The sequence below is a fragment of the Urocampus carinirostris genome, chromosome 10 (genome assembly GCF_059441175.1).
Source record: "Urocampus carinirostris isolate Australia breed hairy pipefish chromosome 10, RoL_Ucar_1.0, whole genome shotgun sequence".
Taxonomy (NCBI): domain Eukaryota; kingdom Metazoa; phylum Chordata; class Actinopteri; order Syngnathiformes; family Syngnathidae; genus Urocampus; species Urocampus carinirostris.
In genome coordinates this window covers 4,731,664-4,749,022 of record NC_142358.1, presented here as the reverse complement: position 1 = coordinate 4,749,022, position 17,359 = coordinate 4,731,664, and the positions used below count along the sequence as shown (strand labels likewise).

The 17,359-nt window shown below is 39.8% G+C and overlaps 1 protein-coding gene across 1 annotated transcript; it reads right to left on the bottom strand.

Moving 5' to 3' along the window:
* Positions 1-566: 566 nt before the first annotated feature.
* On the bottom strand, positions 567-15,426 carry rab30 (RAB30, member RAS oncogene family). The gene is made up of 4 exons (XM_088345026.1): positions 15,259-15,426; positions 9,719-9,817; positions 7,997-8,264; positions 567-3,679 (listed from the first exon to the last, which is right to left on the bottom strand). The coding sequence occupies exons 2-4, from the start codon at positions 9,809-9,811 to the stop codon at positions 3,429-3,431; spliced, it is 612 nt and encodes a 203-aa protein (XP_088201152.1). The 5' UTR covers positions 9,812-9,817; positions 15,259-15,426; the 3' UTR covers positions 567-3,428.
* Positions 15,427-17,359: the final 1,933 nt, after the last annotated feature.

The following is a 17,359-nucleotide window of genomic DNA, read 5'->3' as shown; positions in this document are numbered from 1 at the left end:
TATATTTTCAGTGTTAGCAACTGGCCAGCCTTTGGCTAAGGTTTGCGTGCTAAAACATTAACACAGTATTTAAAACGGTTCAATATGATGAATAAAATGTATTTATGAATAAGCTGTCTTCATTTATATTTCTTATAATGAAAGTTGAGGAAACATCATTTTAATTTTAAATGTTAGCTGCTAGCCAGACTTGCTGCACTGACTAATGTTTACATACTACATTTAAAGCATTAGTTATGCTTTTAATATTTTATTTTTATACGAAATGTTTTTATTTGAAAATGTGACCTGCTTTTGATAGTAGTCAGCTGGATTTGGGCTAATGTTTACACGCTGACACTACTAAATGGTTACAAAATATTGCTTTAACGTTTAAACTTCTATTGTCAGTGGCTTGCAAGACTTTTGCTAGGGTAAAACATGCGAACACTACTAAATGTTGACAAAATATTGCTTAAACTTTTAAATAATGGGTCATTGTGGCAGTACTTGTTTCCAAACCATACAAATCCAATTAATTAATGAAAAAAAAACACAATATAAAGTTGATAAACACTGACACCACATTTAGTTGGATTATTTATTATACAGAGTATATTTTACACGCAGAAACATCCCCAAAGTATATTCTCTAACTGCGTAACAAAGATCCAATGAATTACCAATCAATCAGTAACAACGGATAAAAAAATAAAAGCAATGTATAAAAAGCAAAGTGCTAAGTACCGGGTAGTTACAAAATAATGTGAAAAATAAAAAAAAAATGTCTGCAGTAATACGGCAGTTTGCGTGTGCAATACAGTACGTTACGCGTCCCATCAATACATCAGCACTAGACGGCATTTGTGGAGAAAAACATAATGGGAAGCTCATAAAATCACACAAATAGGACAGAACAAGAGGCAATGTCACCCAAAAAAAAAAAAAAAAAAAAAATCCGTTAAGATTTTCCAGAGCGTTACAAATACTCCCAAAAGCTCAAAAACAGAAAGAAATGCTAAATCATTTCACGCTAGCTAAAACCAAACTGTAGCAGCAAAATATTTCACAGTTTGTCAAGGCGCAAGGGCAAAAGGAAAGTCTGCATCTGTGTACTAGTATGCTCTTTGCACTCAAATTAGAGATGTACCAAACTTTTCACACCAAAAACGTTTCCACCGAAAATGACTGAAAGTGTATTTTTGGTTTCAGCTGAGAGAAAAAAAAAGAAAAAAAAGAAATTGTCCCCTTATGCTGATTTTGTGATGATTTCACGTCTAAAGTGACGCGAGCTATGTTAAGCTGGCTTTTTCTCAGGGGAGTTGGGGCACGAGACCAATTCTTGCTTATTTCTCATTTTGCACACAAAAGGGAATAAAACACAGTTCAAAACAGAAGACCTGTCAAACTTTTACAAACAAGACATTTTCTCAGCTTTTATATTCAGCCGCTAGCCGGACTTTGGCTAATGTTTACATAAAGGATCAGCAACTTTTTGAAAGCTGGGAGCTGCTTTTCTGTCACTGATTAGAATGAAGGGCTACTTGTTAAGAAATCATGTTATGAATATATTATTAATATGTTATTACCACATAGTAATAATTAGAGGTAGTTTTAAAATGGGCTCAAATTAGTTAAAAATCAAAATTTGACATGCTATCAATAAAGAGCTAACTTAGAAAATGTTTGCAGTTTTAATTCTTAAACATGTAATTTGTGTGACTTTCAGTCCATTCATACTCAAAGTCATTCTGTTAGTGCTAAGCTACATGCGGTGATTTTAATTCACTTTTATTACTATGCGAAAAGATGAGTGCAACTCGTTTGTTGCATTAGCGCAGGGGTCACCAGGTAGCCCCCTAAAAACAGCTGAGTGGTCCGTGGACCAGTTCTATAATACCTCATCAGGATGCCAGACTGCTCTTAGCTAGGGCAGATACTGCTGGCGCCACGATAAGGTCCTGGGTGCCCTGGCTTACATCTTGGAGCAGGAAAGGCAGAAGAAGCACCAACCTCAACCTAGTCCAACACATTCCATCCAGTTCGTCGGGGAAGGGGAGAAACCAGCATCCTCCAAGAAGACTAAGAAGAGAATCCTGCAAACAGCACCAGCATGGCAGATGAAGGTAGACCTGGGAAAGAAATTACACTTTCCCCAGGTAGTCCAAACTTCCTTGAGGCCAGAATTCATGATTTGGTCAGAAGAGGACCAAAAGATCATCCTGATTGAGCTAACTGGACCGTAGGAAGATGGATGCAGCGAAGCCCATGAAAGGAAAAACGCCAAATATCAAGAACTGGTCCAACATTGCAGGAACAAGGGATGGCAGACCTGGCTATTCTCGGTGGAGGTCAGCTGCAGGGGCTTCCCAGCACAGCCTGTATGGGACACATTAACAGCTCTGGGAATAAGTGGAAGGGAGAGGACGGCAGCTGTTCATAGGGTGAGGGAAGCCGCGGAGAGAGCCTCTTGCTGGCTCTGGAGTAGGACAGAGGAGCTTAGCTGGGGACCAGGAGAAGATGAGCAGTGACTGGCCATGACTGCCGGCCCACCAACCCGAGGGCGTTGTGGTTTAGGGCCGAAACGCCCAGTGACGGTTGGACACCACCTGATGACATCTTCTCCTGGTTGAAGGCTACAGTTACTGTTTGAGCAACTGCAAAGTTAGCACTGATAAGAAGTGTATGTAATAGTCATCGGTAATGGGTTATTGTGATTTCCTAGTAAAATAGATTTCTAACTGCAACAACAAATCATTGATCAAATCTTTTAAATTTATACACATGTAAATCACTCATTGCCCTTGCACAAGTATGATGTTTTAGTGGTTGACTGAGCCTATTTCAACCCTACTTCTAATAATTACAACCTCATAAGAACATATTATTACAATAATAGTGGTTAGAAATGCATATCAAGTCAGTGACAAAAAAGTAGCAATTTTCTTCACAAGGTTGGCAAGACCTGTATTTTACTGCACTGACTACCACAGCATCATCAGTTTTCTTGTCATTATTCACTCCCCAGTCTATTAAGAGCTAATATCGACTAATTGTGTCATTTTCATTTCCGTACATCCCTTTCAGAAAACCATCTCATCTATTGACTAGTAACATTTAGTTGTCCTACAAGTTTGCAGTAATCCAGTAGTAGGGGACCTGCCGTTAATAGTAGTGATTTAGCAAGTAAAAGGAAAAGAGAATACTAGTACATGGTACTCAAGGATAGGGACAAAATGCTGCAAGGGCACGCCCGATGTCAGTGTGGGCAAGTTGATTGTGCAACATATTAAGATAGTAAGCACATTCTCGTAAAACCTGTTCAAGCGTCAACAACACTGCTGGTGGCGAATACTGAGACTGGCGTCATGATTGGTCGCTAAGTGACGCTGCAGCAACTCAAGTAACTGATGGTGCCAAATACAGAGGACTGGCGTTGTGATTGGTCCCTAGTTTACGCTGCAGCAGCCCAAGTAATTGATGGTGGTGCCCTCCCCTGGTGCCGGGACTGCATCACCGTCATCCAGCTTGTTGTGCTTGGCCTCCTGGATGAGCTGGCAGGCCAGGTCGAGGAAGAGCTTCTCCACGTTGTCCGATTCCTTGGCGGAGGTCTCCAGGTACAGCATGTGTTGCGCCTCCGCAAAGTCCACGGCCCGTTGCCGAGTCACCTCGCGCTTCTCCGCTAAGTCGATTTTGTTACCTGGCAAACATGCAGAGACATTAGTAATAATTAAAAAAATGTGACAGTGTGTAATAATTTGGCAGCACGGCAGCGCAGTGGATAGCGCGAGTGCGACACAGTTCTGAGGTCATGAGATGGAACCTTCCTGTGTGGAGTTTGCATGTTCTCCGCGTGCTTGCGTGGGTTTCATATGTGAAACATTCTTCACAAATAAAAAGGCGCACCAAACAAAGGCACATAATATTAAAAGTAACAAAGACCTAAGGTTGCATCAAAAACATTATAAAATCAAAGAAAATATATAATAATAATAATAATAATAATAATTTCCTTGTATTGTCATTCTGTGTAACAATGTACACAGAACGAAATGTCGATTGCACCTGACCCGTTGTAGCGAGCCGATGCAGCCGCAGCCAACAGAGGGCGCCGCCGACCACTTTTTAAGTCTTAGGAATGACTCGGCCGGGGCGCGAACCACCGACCTCCCAGTCTCAAAGCGGGCGCCTTACCATCTAGGCTGTAGAATAAGCGGCACGGCAGTTGGGTGGTTAGCACGCAGCCCCACGGTGTGGAGGTTCAGGGTTGAAGTCCAGCTACCGCAGTCTTCCCATGTGGAGTTTGCATGTTCTCACGTCCTTTCGTGGGTATCCTCAGAGTACTCTGGTTTTCTCCCACATTCCAAAATCATGCATGTCAGGTTAATTGGCCGGTAAAAAAGTGTTTCTAGATGTGATTGAGCAAGTGAGTTGTCTCTGTGTGCCCTGCAACTAGCTGGCCACCAGTTCAGGGTGCCCCCTGCCCACTGCCCGAGGATTGGGATGGGCTCCAGCACCCCCGCGACCCTGATGAGGATAAGTGATGCAGATAATAGATGGATGTGTAATAATTTACCACGAGAGGTCGTTGTGAATTAGAATACAGCTAAAAGAAGACACACTACTGAAGCCTGAAGAATAACAGTATGCAAAATTCTGAAGCTTACATCCATATTTTTTTTTTTCAAAAATGAATTACAGACAGAAACAGAACATTAAAGCTGCAGTTTATTTTCGCCAGTGAAAATAAAAGACCGAGCAAGCTGAAAGCATCCAAAGCGGCTGAAAAAGAGCCAATAGTTGGAGTTGGTCAGAGCTACTGTAAGTGGCTATCTTAAACAGCTTTTTGGACAAGCCACTAAACAGGCCAGTAAAACACTGCAAGAGCAAGCTTTATTAACATTGAGCAGCTAACAATAACAAGAGAGGCAAGCCATAGCCTACAGCCAGGTCAATGTGACTGTTTAGAGAAGGAAACATTGGGGAAAAATGTCTAAGATGGCTGAATAATGGGCAGCGACCATCACATACAGGGCTCAGGTGAGAAAGGAAAGTGACACTGAAGGAAAAAGACACAGAGCAGCTAACAATAGCAAAAAAGGCTACCAGCGAGCCATAGCCTGCAGCCAAATGGGGGAAAAGTGGAAGATGCCTGAATCACAGGACTGGGAGACGTTCGATTGCAACACCAGGTATGCAAGGTGAGTGACACTGAACGACAAAGCAGAAGCAGCTCACAATAACAATAAAAGCTGGCGGCTAGGCATAGCCAGCTGCCAACTGGCTAACATGAGTGGCTAGAGAAGGAAACAGTGGAAAAAAATAGAAGATCGCTGAATGATGTTTTTTTTTCATGACAAGCTCTGGAAAGCAACTGACAAGGAAGGACAAAGCAAGCTTTATTTACACAGAATAGTTAACAAAACAGCAGGCGGAGAGCTGTGGTTCGCAGCTAAGTGGCTAACATAAGTAGCTAAGGAAGGAAACAGTGGGAAAAAGCAGAAGATAGCTGAATGATGTTTGTTTGCATGAACAGCTCTGGAAGACAACTGACAGTGAAGCACAAGATATTTTATTTACACAGAATAGGTAACATAATGGCTGGCAGGAAGTAGGGATGAACAATTTTGGGACAAAACCTAGTTGCAATTTTTCAGACCAGCAATTTCGATCCAATATTCGATTTTAAAAGGAAATTGCAATTTCTGTGGTAGTTTTGTTTTTTTGTGAGAACTTAACCATTGGGTGCATGACCTACCAGTTCATACATTGTTCCATGAGTGGGGTCAATAATAAGTGGAGGAAAATATAAAAATATAAATAGCAATATGTCATACACATGTTATGAGGAATACTTGGAGTATGCCAGTTTTACTACTTTTTCATGTTTAAAGATTTTGAAGAATAACAACCCATGGGGTCATTTTTGATCCCACTTATGCATCCAAGGGTTAGTATTAGTGAGATGCTTAAATCGACCAGCAAGCTGTGAGACTGTTGAGAAGCAAATAGGTGTCTCTATGATGTCCCAGTCACTGGTCTCCAAACGGCCACTTTTAGAAAGAAAGAAAGAAAATTGTGCAACATACTAATGTTTATTTTTTTTTTCAGATTGTGATCAATTTTCGCATGGGACCAGGTAAGGCTTCATGCTATTGCATGTTGGTCCCATATGAACCATCTCGGACCCCGAGAACCTCAGGGACAGGCCTTCTGCTGGTGGCCAGAGCCATGACTAAACAGGGTGAAGCTGTGTTTCAGTTCCATACAGCTAAATTCTGGAATAGTCTTCCTGATGACGTCAGACAGGCGTCTACTCTGACAGTGTTTAAGTCCAGGCTAAAAACAGCTCTGTTCAACATTGCATACAACTGAAATGGTTATATCTGCACTCTTCACTTTTACTTTATTTTAATTCATTGATTTTATTATGTTTTATCTGTGGTTTTAATGCATTTTAAAAAACACATTTTAAATTGTCAAAGTCTTTTCTTCTATGTTTTAACTGTGTGTGTTTTTCTCTTTGCCATTTCTGTAAAGCACTTTGAATTGCCTTGTGTATGAATTGTGCTATACAAATAAACTTGCCTTGCCTTGCCTTGCCTATTGTCCCATCTGTTTTTCCAGCTAAGATGCCCGTGCTACACCCTTTTGCAGGCATGCGATAGCGAAAAAAGAATTCACATGAGAATAAAAGTCGACCATTTCTGTGTGTTCCAACTTAGATTGTTCAATGTTAGTAGCACTTGCAGTGATTATTTCAGTCGGGAACAAATCTTCAGAGTGTTATCTTTCAAAAGAAACCAAAACTGTCCAGATTCTCTAAATGGTTCAACAACTGCATTCAATTTACTTTAGGTACGTCTTGGATTGAGATTTTAAGTGAATTTTACAGGATTATTAAAAATTGTAAATTTAAGTAAACAGTGCCTTCTTCTGTGGAGCTTTGTTAGGGTTTGCAGTCTATAAATCCTTGAAAACAACCGCAGTGTTTTACGATTACACAATCGCACTACGTCACATCGCAATGTTGATTGGAATCCGGTTAATCATGCAGCCCTAAAGGAGAGCTTCGGTTCGCAGTCAAGTGGCTAAAATAAGTAACTAGAGAAGGAAACAGTGGGAAAAAACACACAACATGCCTTAACTGAGGAACTCGGGGACATCCTTTGCTTGAACATTTTTGAAAGGCGAGCAGTACTTAAGGAGCAGCAAACAATAACAACAGCAGCTAGCTGTGAGCCACAGCCTGCAGCCAAGCTACTAAGATGAGTGGCTAGTGAATTCAACAGAGGGGAAAAAAGTGCCTCAATAATGGGACTCGGCGACCATCACATGCATGGCTCAGCTATATGCAATAAGTGCCTGTTAAGTGCTAAAAGCACCACTGGCACAAGCTAGCTTCGTAAATTTGTCATTCAGACTTACGTAGTAGTAAGACGACTGCCAAACAGGTCAGCTTTTTTGAAGGGCGTCTCAAGTTTTGTAATACAACCACAAATTTCAATATCATGTTTATGACATGATTTAATAAACATTTCTTTCAATTATTGTACATAGATTATATTTGTACAAGGTTATGTTTGTGCCACTCCCGTAGGACAAGAAGAGTTATAACACAAACAAAGGAAACTGTATTTTTTTAAATATATACATTTATTTATTGATTTATTAGCTTCTATTATTACTATTACAATTATTACTTTTTCACGTTATCGGGCTATTAATCAGAACTGCATTTTGGTAAATCTTTGAATCTGCAGCAGCCTTAAAAAGACACAACATGCATAGATATAGCCAGCTATCTTTATATTCACCTCAAAAACAGTGCTGATCTCAAATCCACAATACACATTTCAAAAGCACATACTGACTAACAAATTGAGTAGAATTGGAGTAGACTTACGTAAATATTTCTATCTGCAGCAGCCTTAAACAAACTCGCCATAAATGAATATACCTTTTAATGGATACATCTTTATCTTCTATTCAAAAGCTGTGCTAAAGCGGCACTCACCAACTAGCACGGTGACCACCTGGTTATTGGCGTACTGCTCAATCTCCCTTAGCCATTCGGGAAGGCACCGGAAGGAATCCTCGCAGGTGATGTCGTAGGTGAGAATGAGAGCATTGGCACTGCGGTAATAACTCTGAGTGATGGAGCGGAACCTTTCCTGGCCCGCAGTGTCCCATATCTGCAGCTTCACCTTCTGGCCCTTAATCTCCACCGTCTTGATCATGAAATCCACCCCGATTGTTGCTCCTTGTCCAGGTGGGAAAAGACCCTGGAAGGAGTGGATAAAGCTGTTTTTTTAAATAAGAAATGTTGTTGCTAAAATTTCATACATCTGTGAACGTAGTACATTAGACCACTGAGACATGGCGACACCACCCTTAAAAGGTCTCTACCTTACTGCAGGGGTGTCAAACTCATTTTAACTCGGGGGTCACATGATAGAACATTCTGCCGGGGGCCGGACTAGTAAATTAAGGAGAAAGAAAAAGAGATAAAGAAATAAGAGAAAGAGGGAGGGAAAAGGAGGGAGGGCAGGACAAAGAAAGAAAGAAGGGGAGAGAGCGTGAGAAACAAAAGATAAAAAGTTGTGAGAGAGGGGGAAGAGAAAGGGAGAGGAAGAAAGAAATCCAAAGAGAAATAGAAAGACAGGAGACAAAAGAGAAAAGAAAGTGCAAAGGGTATGAAGAGAAAAGAGAGAAAAGGAAAAAAGGAAGTTAGAGCAAAATAGGTTAAAAGACACAGGGAGAGAAAGTGACAAAGAGCAACAAAGGAAGAGAAAAAGAGAAACACAGAGAGTGAAAGAGACAGAGTGGGAGAAAAGGGGTGGAAAAGAAAGAAAGAAAGAAAGAGCGTGAGAGAGAGAGAGAGCGAGAGCGCGTGAGAGAGAGAGATAGAGAGAGCGAGAGAGCGAGAGAGAAATAAATGCAAGTAGTGTTTTTGTGAGAGGCACCTGGCTTTGGCAACATCAAGTTGACATATTTCAACCTGCAGCTTGTTTTTCTCTTGCGCTTCTCTGAGTGTTGTCTCGCGGGCCGGATTCAATCCCTTAGGGCAGCCTGTTTGACACCTGTGCCTTACTGTGTAGAATAAGTTCATCGTTTTCATTCTTAACAGCATTTCCCCCACTATTCTATAGAATTTATACTATACAATTTGTTATTATTTTGTCTGCCAAAAAACGTAAAGTATAAAATAAATACAAACATTGCGATGTATGTGTGTATGAAAAGTTATGCCTTTAAGATACCTAAACTACCTCCAACAATGCCTTTCTCTCTACATTCTCTTCAGCATTTTGTGTACTCCGGCAATATAATACTGTATTTTTTTTTGCACTGTATTTATTCACTCGGAGTCCTAAGGCTTGCAGTGATGCTAAGAGGAGAGACAAATAATGATAAACATTGAAAACAAAGCTTGCGATTATCAAGAAGGCACACAGGTCGCGACCAAAGGTAAATCAAATTTCACTTTTGCTTTACATGCATATATATTTTTGATGTCATTTATCTACATGTATGTATATTACACACTTCAAATATAATATACTTTTATTTTAATGATTGTATCTGGGAAACCGGGGCTTTGGAACGTAAAAACTAAATAGCATAGGTTTTTATCACCTGCTATACAGCAATTTCACTGGGCGGCTCGTACTTGAGAATGGATTTATGTCATAATTTGAGGGTTTACCTTATCACATTTATTTTTACTTGTACTAACCTGAGTGAAGCGGCGTACTAGGCATGTCTTCCCGACTCCTGCGTTCCCAATCAGAACGATTTTAAACAGGTAGTCATAATCCTCCATACTCATGCTAAACTAAAGAAAACAAACAGAAGGGAGTTAACATTAAACAGATTTTTCATGTGACAAATCCCTTAAAACAAAACTAACAGATTCAGAAACAATTTCTTCCCCTGGGCTATCACCGCCCAAAACCAGCACAAATGACTTTGAAAGCCTTTGCCACCCTATACAAGCACACAAAACATTTTACCCATGTAGAGAAAATGGTATAAAACTATATTCATATTTTAGTTGTTCTCAGTTTTGCACAGTGTTGCTTCTAATGTGGATACACTACATAGTTGTCAACCTCAGCTAATTGCCCCATTTTAAAGATTTCAATTTCGAATCCCGCGGCAACATTAGCAATCTAAAATGACCTTGTCGTCTGTTAGCGATGACAGAGAATATTGGGATTAGAGTAGAAATGGGCAAAATGAGATTAAACAAGAAAAAGAAAAAACATTTTCTTTTCTTTTCTTTTTATTTTATTTTATTTTGCCCAAACGAAAAAATGTTATGCAAGGCGCACAGTGATCAATAAATATACGCGGAAAATGTACAAGTTGAAGGGTACAGCACGATTTCTCATTTCACTATATTCTGATGAACATAACACGTAAGCCAGTCCAAAAAGCTAGTAAATAATGTTTTTTCAATATTCTTGTTCATCTTTTTTTTTTTTCATTAAAGTGTTTAATATTAGATTGCCATGTACACTGTGTATTAATCGAATTAAATTGTATTTGTAAAGCACTTTTGAGACAATACATTTCCACCCAAAGTGGTGTATAAAAACATTCAGGGTACAATAAGAAAATAAAATCCCTTCCTTTTCCCCAACCAACACCCCAGAACACCAACTATACAAATAGAATGGTTAAAATTTAAATAAAATAAAAATAGAATACAAATAAAATTAAAATTAAAAAATACAAAATAAAAATAAAGTAAGTTGTGGGCTTTTGCCATGATAAATTAATGTAAGGGAAAGACAAATACTTTAGGGTTGGTTGGTTAGTAAGGGGAAAAGTAGGACATTTTATTTTCTTATTTTATTATGGATGCTTTTATACAGCACTTTAGGTTGCAATTCTTAGCCCTAAAAGTGCTTTTCACAGACATTTTGACGACAACCATTTCACACCACAGAAAAATACATAAATTTGTTCACACATGTTGAGTATGGTCAAACACAGATACAACAGAAACATAGACACTTGGATTTTATTATTTTAAAATCAACTCCTCTAAAGCAAAAGGTTGGGATTTCATTAGTATTGCAGCGAATTGAGCATTATAGGGAATATTATTATTTGAAATCATTTGGTTTGGCTGGGCTATTTTTATGTGAACTACTGTACTATATTTGGCCTACACAATCCCTTCATTCAATAAATTTGGGAAGAGGAATTTGTTTCTTGATTTGGGTTGCGACTTGTAATTAGGATAGGATGATGTGTCCTGAGGTTAGACCAGTTGAAAGCAGAAGTCCGAGCCGGACCCAAATTGCGACCCGAGTCAGGCCTAATATATCAATCCTTATGATCGGGTGTGGGCCAGGCTTCTTTCTTGCTGACGCTGAAGCATTTCCAGGCCGTGAGTAGTTTTCGCCACGAGAGATTGTGGCTGAGTCCCATTCTTCGCACTTTCACTCGCTATGTGCCCTAGTCACTCGGTTTGCGCGTTCACGTGAAAATGGGGTGTGTCCCGATACTCTCAAGACCGAGGCAGAAGTGCCCTCAAACCATGTCGTAGCCACTTCAAGACCGAGGGGGCTCTCGACCTCCCTTGGCAGCGAAGTGACTACCCAGAAGGCTTTGCGAATTCTCAATATCAACAAACATGCCCGGAAAGGAACCGCACAAATGTAAGTAGTTTTCCACAACCACGCATGTATTTGCAACAAAATGTATTGAGATATCTTAGTTGGACGTAAATGCAATAGAAAATCGTATTTTCGCGTTAAAACATGAACATTGCAAAATCGCTACTTTACGAAGTGCACAAATCTACCAAGGGAGCTGCCAAAAAATAATCTTCACGCTACAAACTCTAAAGTAGGATAACTGCAGAAAATCACGGTTCAGCCCATCCCTGTTTGTATCTTAAACGAGTCGTGCTTTTACATGTACATGGCCAGTCGCTAAAGGAGCATAGTCAGAATAACGTTCTGGACATACGCGCTTGTTTACTGCACACAATTTCGGGTGTCGTGTTTTATTTACAATATGATTATTTCATGTGAGATCAGAATGCATTAGTTTTCATCATGCATTATGAGTAATGTCTCCGAATTTCACGTGGAAATACAGTTGAAACAAATTACTATCACACAGTCCACTGCCTTCTCTGTAAACACATATTAAGTAAACTAATTACCTTTTCAAAATGTTGTCCAAATGTGGAGACAATTCTAAAGCATATGTGATGCTGGCCAATAGAAGGCTCTTACAGCCATAAGAATAACATGTCAATTTTGTGTATCTATTCACTATCAAATAATTATCCAGAACACATCCTATAATTTCTCACATCAACTTGTTGAGCATCCTATACACAGTTGTTTTTGTGCAATACACAAGCATTAAGTAATTCTTGTTTTTTCCACCCAACCTAAAGGCCAATGTAGAACGTCCCGTGGAAGAGCTGGCCACCATCACAGCTACCACGCCATCCACACCGACGGGCACGTCGTTGGCATCTTCTAATCCGGCGCCAAACCCCAAATCACCCAGAAAAAAAAGGAAGCACGATACACTCCTTGACTTTTTGAAAGCGGAGTCTGCCGGAGTGAGGAAAAGGCTCGAGGAAACTGTGGCCAAAACTGAGCGGTTCCCGTCCTTTTTGGGAAGCTCGTGGACAAATTTCCAGAACAGTGACATCCCTGCAATGTTTCCCTTTGTTTTATAAAAGGAAAATATTTTATTTTATTAAGAACTCAATGAAGTTCCAGTTTGTGTTTTCCAGCTTTATGGAAGTATTGGTATATTTTTGTTACAATTTGTGACATATTATTTATTTACTATTATGTATTTCGGCCCAATGTGATTTTGTTTTTCTGAAAGTAAACTATTATTTAAACTGGAGTGATTTGTAGTTGTTTTCTGTCCAACAGTCACATAGTTCACACACAGTATCTCACATCATTATGAAATAAACCACCAAGGTGTTACTCAAAATAAAGATGTTTATTGAATAGTAATGCAGAAAAGCACGGAATGCAAATGTGGGTCTGACTTCCAAAGCCTAAAACATGGCTTTTGGGCAATTTATTCCATATTAACTGTGGACAATTCTGTGTATCGTGGACCTGGGAACCCTGAAGACCCGTGACACCACACGGTAGGACAGACCGTGGGCCAGCCAGTATAGGCCCTCCAGCCATGGCCCTGTTCCCTCTTTAGCAGCTCCTGCAGGGCCCACATGACCTTCTTGCTCAACCTTAAGTCCTGAATGAGTTTTGACTTCACATCGAACCATAAGCACAGGATGGGAACATTCCTGTCCAACCTGTCCACGCTTATGGGACAGCCACTCTGGAACACAATAGATAACAGACAATTTAGACATAAATGTGGGCATAGATGATGTAAGCATCATGAAAACATGTTGAAATGAGCTTTTTTATATCCAATGACAACTCTTTTGAATTAAATTCCTTATGAACCAAGGTTTTTGGGTCGTACAGGGAAGTTTGGTGACGATATTATGTCAGCTTAAGGGTCAGGTGGACTGTTCTTGTGTTTGTTTACTTTTCATCATGTCACACACTAAAGACCCCTACTATATGTCATAAAATGGCATTAAGATACTAATAAGTAGATTGCCATTTATGTCTACACAAACATAAGGTATTATGTGAACGTGCATTGTATGTTAACTTTTACTGTATTTGACCGAACGGGTCATTTTTTTAATGAGTGTACGTACCTTGTAAAGATGAATCAGCACTACATAGCGCCGAAGCTGTCTTCAGTATAGCACATTTCTCCTCCGTTTATTGGAGACACGGAAAAGATGATGAGCTTTCAGGCAATCGGTAATAACACAGCAGTAGCGGGCATTTTTAACATTGCACGAACTCTCCAACTGACACACTACGAGTTGAGACTCGAGTTGTTTACATGTGACGTAGACCAATACGTCACTGAGGTCTACAGCCAATTAATATTACCGCCATCTCCTGGACAGGGGTGGAACCTTGCAAGTCTTGTCCAAACCTTTTCCGCTTTGCACTTCACTCGCGGAGGGCACTCCTCTTCGAGGGACCTCACTGGAGGGTCCTCAGGGCCGAGTGAGAGAAATGGGATTGGGCCTGTGGTTCGCAATAAAATTGAAGTCGCCTTTAAGCAACACGTACTGTACTAAACTCTTGCAATGTCAATTCAAAGAACTCCTTTCCGTCTCTTTTATCCACCCATTATTGTTATTTATGGCTTTGCCTCTCTCTCTTAAGTTGCTGCACTAGATTTTTAAGGACGTACTGCTGCTGTGGTTTGTGGCTCAATTTTCAACCTGTCAAAATGACGGACTGCCTTAAGATTTACAAGTCAACTCTTAAAAAAACCCGTCAATGATGGGAAATTGTTAATGTAACCTATGCAGATAAAGAAATACAAAATATGTAAATGTTTACACAGTCTTGTTTAATTTTACATTTTGTGACAAAATACAGGGTTTAATTTGTTATCATGAATCACCTCTCGTCCTAGACTGCTATTACACCATTACCAGATCTAAAACCTACATGACGGCAAGGAAAAATTGAAAAACCACAGCTTAGGGAGATTGAACAGACAGAACACAGACATCATCTGTTTATCTTAGAGTGCCCCATTAATCTTGTAATAAACAATCTTCAGTACTTTGTCATCAATGACAACAAAAACATTTTTATTCTATAAATTGTGATCATAAGAAAATAAACCACCAGGGCGTATTGTAGAATGATTAACTTAAACTGAGGGGTGGATCATTATTCAGGCAGTAGCCTATCCAATTTAATGTGACGTTTTAGCGCCACCTGGTGGTAATTACTTGAAAATACAGTTTCATATTAGAGGGGTTGGGCTCTTTTTCCCATTTTAGTTCCTTGGCAACAAGATGAAGAAAACGCAGAAAACTTGGAATATGTAACATTTATTACTGTAACATATTCACAAAGAAACAATTGTTGACTGCATTTTTTAATCAGGTTAAACCACGTACAAATAATGTCGAGGAAAGATAATTTTTTTAAACAAATCACGCAAATCTGTTCTTCCCTCTTATTTATATTCGTCTCTAAAAAACACATTTTTCTCCGTATGAACAAAGTAAATGTAACAAATTCGAGCAATTAGCATCATTATTGACATTTGGGCTAACGGGCAGCTACCACGCCATTTTGGCTCATAGGGCCATTTTGGCTCTTTTCCTTTGTGGAAAAGGGATGAAGCTCTATGGAAGAGAAAGACAGATGTAATATTTACCTCACTGGAACAAAAAAACAGGGGACGGCCCCGCTCTTTGAAGGCTACTCGCGACGCATCGGTCACCTCATCGAGTGGCTACGTGGGGCACTGATGGCTGGAGGGGAGTTTCGTCGCACTCTCCTGTGTTTGTATCCTCCTGATGGGACGGGAAGGGGTAGCGAGGGGAGGGGGAACCTGTACTCAGATGACGTAATTGTCTAACGGAACACTGCACTGCACACTGGATGCTAAAAAAAAAACAAAAATAAACAGATGAATGAATACAAATCTTGGACTTCATAGTAATTGCCGAGATGTATTGTTTGCGTGATTTGTTTTAGGCTACTTTTAGTTTTAGCGCTATAATATGTAATATACAGTACAAGCATAATGGACCGGAGTTGCCACCATGCTTGGCGTTGCCGGGCTTTGCGTTGCTGGGTTTAGCATTGATTAGCTTTGGGCATTTTACTTAGGCCAAGTGGTTGGAGCCGTGATTTGTTGAAAAAGCGCCAGAGGGCCACTAAGGGGAGTAAAAAAGCAGTATGACTGCATGCAGCTCCTGGGCTGCTTGTACACGAAAGCAGATGATTTTGTTGGTAATTATTAGGGGGGCATTGGCACCAAACCTAGCTAAAAACACTTCGAGAGGCCATGAGCACTACTGTGTATAATTTTACGAAAATTGTTGGAGACTATAAGGCAAAATTCGAACGCACACACACACGTATATACAAATACACGCACACACACGCACACACTTACACGCTAATCAAGAGTTATATATCCAAGATTTAATAGACTAGATGTCATTGGATTATTTTAAAATATAAATTATTTCCCCCCAAAAAATACACATTCACAACTCTTGTTTCTCGTGTTATGTTAAAAAATATATATATGTAACGGGTGTAATAATAACTTTTATTTTATTGAAATTCCTGCTAAAATATGTGTATAGTTTTTGGTAAATGTCCTGCAATGCTGAGTCCAACAGTGCCATCTGCTGGTATGGGGTGGGGTTTGGTTTTGGCTTCTAACATGTGACCAGGAGGCGGGGTTTGTTGTCAGTTTTACCAGAGTACTACAAAGGTAAGACATATCTTTTGGTGCTCCACAAAATAAGTTAATTTTAAACATTATAACCCCAGCTGACAAATCTCTCACCATGCATAGTAATGTGATTGATATTGTCAAGCTGTTTTGATTTATTTTCGTTTTGTTTCTGTTTTACTAAATATTAATTCCCCTTGTAGAGATCAAAGAGATCAAACCCAGCAGAAAAAGCTAATGTTGTGACTCATCCATTTGCAGGTAAATTGTACCCATTTTTATACTCATTATTGTTTTTATTCCTATTTTTTCATATACATTAAAAAAGGATGATGTTGGTTAAAATTCAGACTAAAGAAAAACATGTTGAATTCATTGTAAACGTTAAAAATCCACTATACGATCTCTTGTTAAAAGTATCTTGTTAAAATGTAAAGATGTAAAAATGTATTGTGATATGAACGGTAAGATGGCGACTGCGCATGGTTACATGCTTGCGGCTCGTAGCTCTCCAGCTAACCTTCTATTTATTGCTGTTCTCTTGTCTTTTTTGCTTTCACTTTTGGACACATGTGTGGCTAAAACCACTTACAGTAGGGACGAACTTATTCGGTTGGGTGAGCGTCTAAATTTCGACTTTTCGGGCACTTTTTATACCGCTCATGATATACCGAGCGAACTTCAAAGAGACCCGGCTTCGTTGTGGACATCTATCCCTCTTAATAAGCGGCGGCGGCGGAGACGACGTTCGGAAAGGAAACGCGGCTGCCGTGCAGGTAGATGTGTGAAGCGTGTGAAGTCTAAGCAGCAAGATGGACGCGCGGATGGACGCGAGGAAGTAACTAATTCCACCATTCATTCCTCGCCGGACAACCGAAGCTTTAAACTCAGCGCTCACGAACGGCCACAACGCCGGGAGCTTTTGAAGATCTCGACAAAGACTACAAAGAGTTCAGCTAAGTCAAATGATTCAGCAAAGCTAAAATTTGGTCTTTTGAATGTTAGATCCCTCGCCCCTAAAGCTTTACTTGTAGATAATATTATTCGTGATTATAAACTGAATTGT

Coding starts and splice junctions, on each gene's coding strand:
- rab30 (XM_088345026.1), bottom strand. CDS start 9,811: ATGAGTATGGAGGATTATGACTACCTGTTTAAAATCGTTCTGATTGGG. Junction 8,265..9,718: donor TAGTACGCCGCTTCACTCAG/GTTAGTACAAGT, acceptor CACTCCTTCCAG/GGTCTTTTCCCACCTGGACA. Junction 3,680..7,996: donor GGTGGTCACCGTGCTAGTTG/GTGAGTGCCGCT, acceptor CATGTTTGCCAG/GTAACAAAATCGACTTAGCG.